Source organism: Buceros rhinoceros, unplaced genomic scaffold (genome assembly GCF_000710305.1).
Source record: "Buceros rhinoceros silvestris isolate BGI_N320 unplaced genomic scaffold, ASM71030v1 scaffold25935, whole genome shotgun sequence".
Lineage (NCBI taxonomy): Eukaryota > Metazoa > Chordata > Aves > Bucerotiformes > Bucerotidae > Buceros > Buceros rhinoceros.
In genome coordinates this window covers 16,452-19,070 of record NW_010413862.1, presented here as the reverse complement: position 1 = coordinate 19,070, position 2,619 = coordinate 16,452, and the positions used below count along the sequence as shown (strand labels likewise).

General features: G+C 53.1%; 1 protein-coding gene across 1 annotated transcript in view; it reads left to right on the top strand.

Moving 5' to 3' along the window:
- Positions 1-1,283: 1,283 nt before the first annotated feature.
- Positions 1,284-2,619, top strand: part of MAP1LC3A (microtubule-associated protein 1 light chain 3 alpha) — a gene marked incomplete at its 5' end in the record, with an annotated part of 17,761 nt that continues 16,425 nt past the window's right edge. The window contains 1 exon segment of the mRNA XM_010136909.1: positions 1,284-1,376. Coding sequence (XP_010135211.1) covers positions 1,284-1,376 — 93 coding nt within the window.

Below are 2,619 nucleotides of genomic sequence, written 5' to 3'. Positions count from 1 at the left end.
GGTGGTGACTGCGGGGGCCGTGAAATCTGCAGGGCGAGGATAGCAGTCAGGAGGTAAACAGCCTTGTTTCGCTCTTACCCTGGCTCCAGTCTTCACGCTTTTGGCTGTCAAAGCCCGGTGACCTCTTACAGAACTGCCTTCCACGCTCCCCACCTTGATCACGTTAGAGCAGTTGTTGCAATAATTTGATACACCGACTGTAATGGTTGTCGAGACCGAGAAGAGTTGATGCTCACACAATGCCCATGCCTTTGTGAAAGATGCGTGGTGGGAAAAGCCAGTTGCCGGGGAGGTTGCCATAGAAGGTGCCCGTCTGATTGCCATCCTGGGGTGAAATCTGACGAAACGTCAGCTGCTGTTTCTCTTGACCTTTGCCAGCTGGCACTGGGGAAGGTGCATGTTCCTGGCAGGTTACGTCCCAGGGGGGTTATGGGCTGAGTTTACTGCCTGAGTAACGCTGAAATCAGTGTATTCATGCCAAGTAAGACCTCGTTTTGTGTCAGATACTGTCCACATGCAGGTGAGGGCATGTTTCCTGTGTGAGTTTTAGAACTGGAGCTTGTTCCTATTGAACTGATCCAGCCCCTCAGAGCTCTCTTGGAAACTGTAAATATTTGGCAGGGTATTGGCATAGCCCTTCCTGCTTTGAATGCTTACCCAGCCTTCCCCCGCCACAGCGGCCAAGCCCAGTGAACGTGCACAAACAAGAATCAGACAAAGCTTGAGTGCTGTGAGGTACTTGCTGTGGACCCTGCTGTGTTCTCCTTAGGCTGCCTACTGAAAGCGTGACATCCCGAATCAACCCTTCCTACCAACAGTTAAACTGGTGAGAATCGGCATATTGTAGTCAGGATGAGCCTGGTTTGCCTTTGCACATCGCTCAGACTTTGTATGAGCTGGAGAGAAAACAAAGTTGAAGGCTCAGGGTAGTTGAAAGAAAGCAGGATTAAAATAGCCCAGGAGGGGAAGAGGGGGGTGAGGGTGTTTGGCACCAGCAACTGCTCCTTGTTTCTGTGTGCTTTCCTCTGCCCTTTTGCTCTCTCAGCTGACTGGTCTGCAGAGCTCAGCCAGGAGGAGGGGAAGGAGGAGGAGGCCTGGCAGCCCAGCAGTTGCTTTGGGTCAGGGCTGGAATTGCTCCGTTGGAGAAAGTAAATACAGCTTGTTTTTGTCTTCAAATCATTACACAACAGGAGCAGGAAGCGATTGTTTACGATGGAGTTGGGGAGGGCTGATGGAAAACATTGCCAGTGACACTGTACCCTCAGAATGGCTTGATATTTCAGACTTCTTAGAAGTGGAATGGTTCAAAAAAACCAGAGAAAAGGCAGAGTCAGGAATATGATGTTTACAAAAGGCACCCAGGCTCCAGTTTCACAGCAAGTCCCTTGCTTAGGTCTCGGTCTGCCACCCTTTGCTGAGGACTCCACTTTCCTCAATACAGGGTTTCCTCCTCCTGGCATTTTTGAAATTTATTTTTCATTAATTTCTTTGACTTGTTCATCTGCTTTGTCTTGGGTCTATTCTGAATAAAATTTCTGGAGTTTTACTCATCATTGTTGAGGACTTGAGAAAGGGTCTGGCTGGGAAGCACCAGGGGTTGAGCCAAGGTGTGTTGAGGGCACCGAGCGCTGACTTCTCCCCTGATCTGGTGTACCCTTAGTAGTGAGAGGATGATGCTCGGTGACCCGGTCCAGTCCTTGGCATGTCTGCAGCAGAGCATCTTTAGTCTGTGTGCCGGGGGTAGAACCTGACAGGAACGCTCCACTTTCCTGTGCGGATGCTGAGGCGGCCGTCCTCCATGCCGTCAGAGCCGCCGCGGGAGTCCAGAACTCAGAATTTTTCTGAATTCTCCGAAAAAGGCTGTGGTCTGTCAAAGGAACAGGGTGTCCTGGCTGTAGTGAGGGTGTGCGGCAGCCTGACGACACCCTTGCACTTCCCGCAGGGCGCGAGTCCTTCTGAGCAATGGGTAGCGCTCGCCCCTCCCGCTGTTCTTGAAGTGGTTGTTTTGAACCGGCTGCTCTGCTGTCGCAAGGCTCCAGCAGGCTTCCAGCTTTGTTTGCTTTCAAGCAGCGCATAACCGGTGCGGTCACGGACGTGGGCCTCGAACCTAGACCAGTCGGCTAAACTGAAAGTAAGCTGGCCTCATGCCTCAGCATCCTGCCAGAGCGGAGGCGCTGTGCAGCAAGACGCGTACAGGGTCCTCGTGGTCAGCTGGAGCCCCTGGCTAGGTGGCAATGGTAGAGGTTTGACCTCAGCCTCGCGGGACTGAGTGTTCCCTTCCCAGGTTCAGTCCTCTGGGAGATCTGCCTTTAGTTCTCCGCAGCCACGGCTCTTTAGAGGGAAGGCAGCCCTTGGATCAAGGGGCGTGTGGAGCCGAATTCCCTCTTCTCTCGGCTTGGGGAAAAGTGAAGCGCTGCCTTCTCTGGGCGCTCACCTAAGCGTAAGGCAGCCGCGCTCGTACCACCCGAAAGCCGAACGGCAGATGAATTGCCCGTCCCAGGCACCATCCTGTGCTTGTTGTCATAAGGGTTTGCTTGTTGGAGGCTTGGAACAGCGTCTTGATCTTGGTCCGAGGTTGGTTAGTGTGTCAGCTCGTCCTCGTGCTCGGTGCTCGTGCTG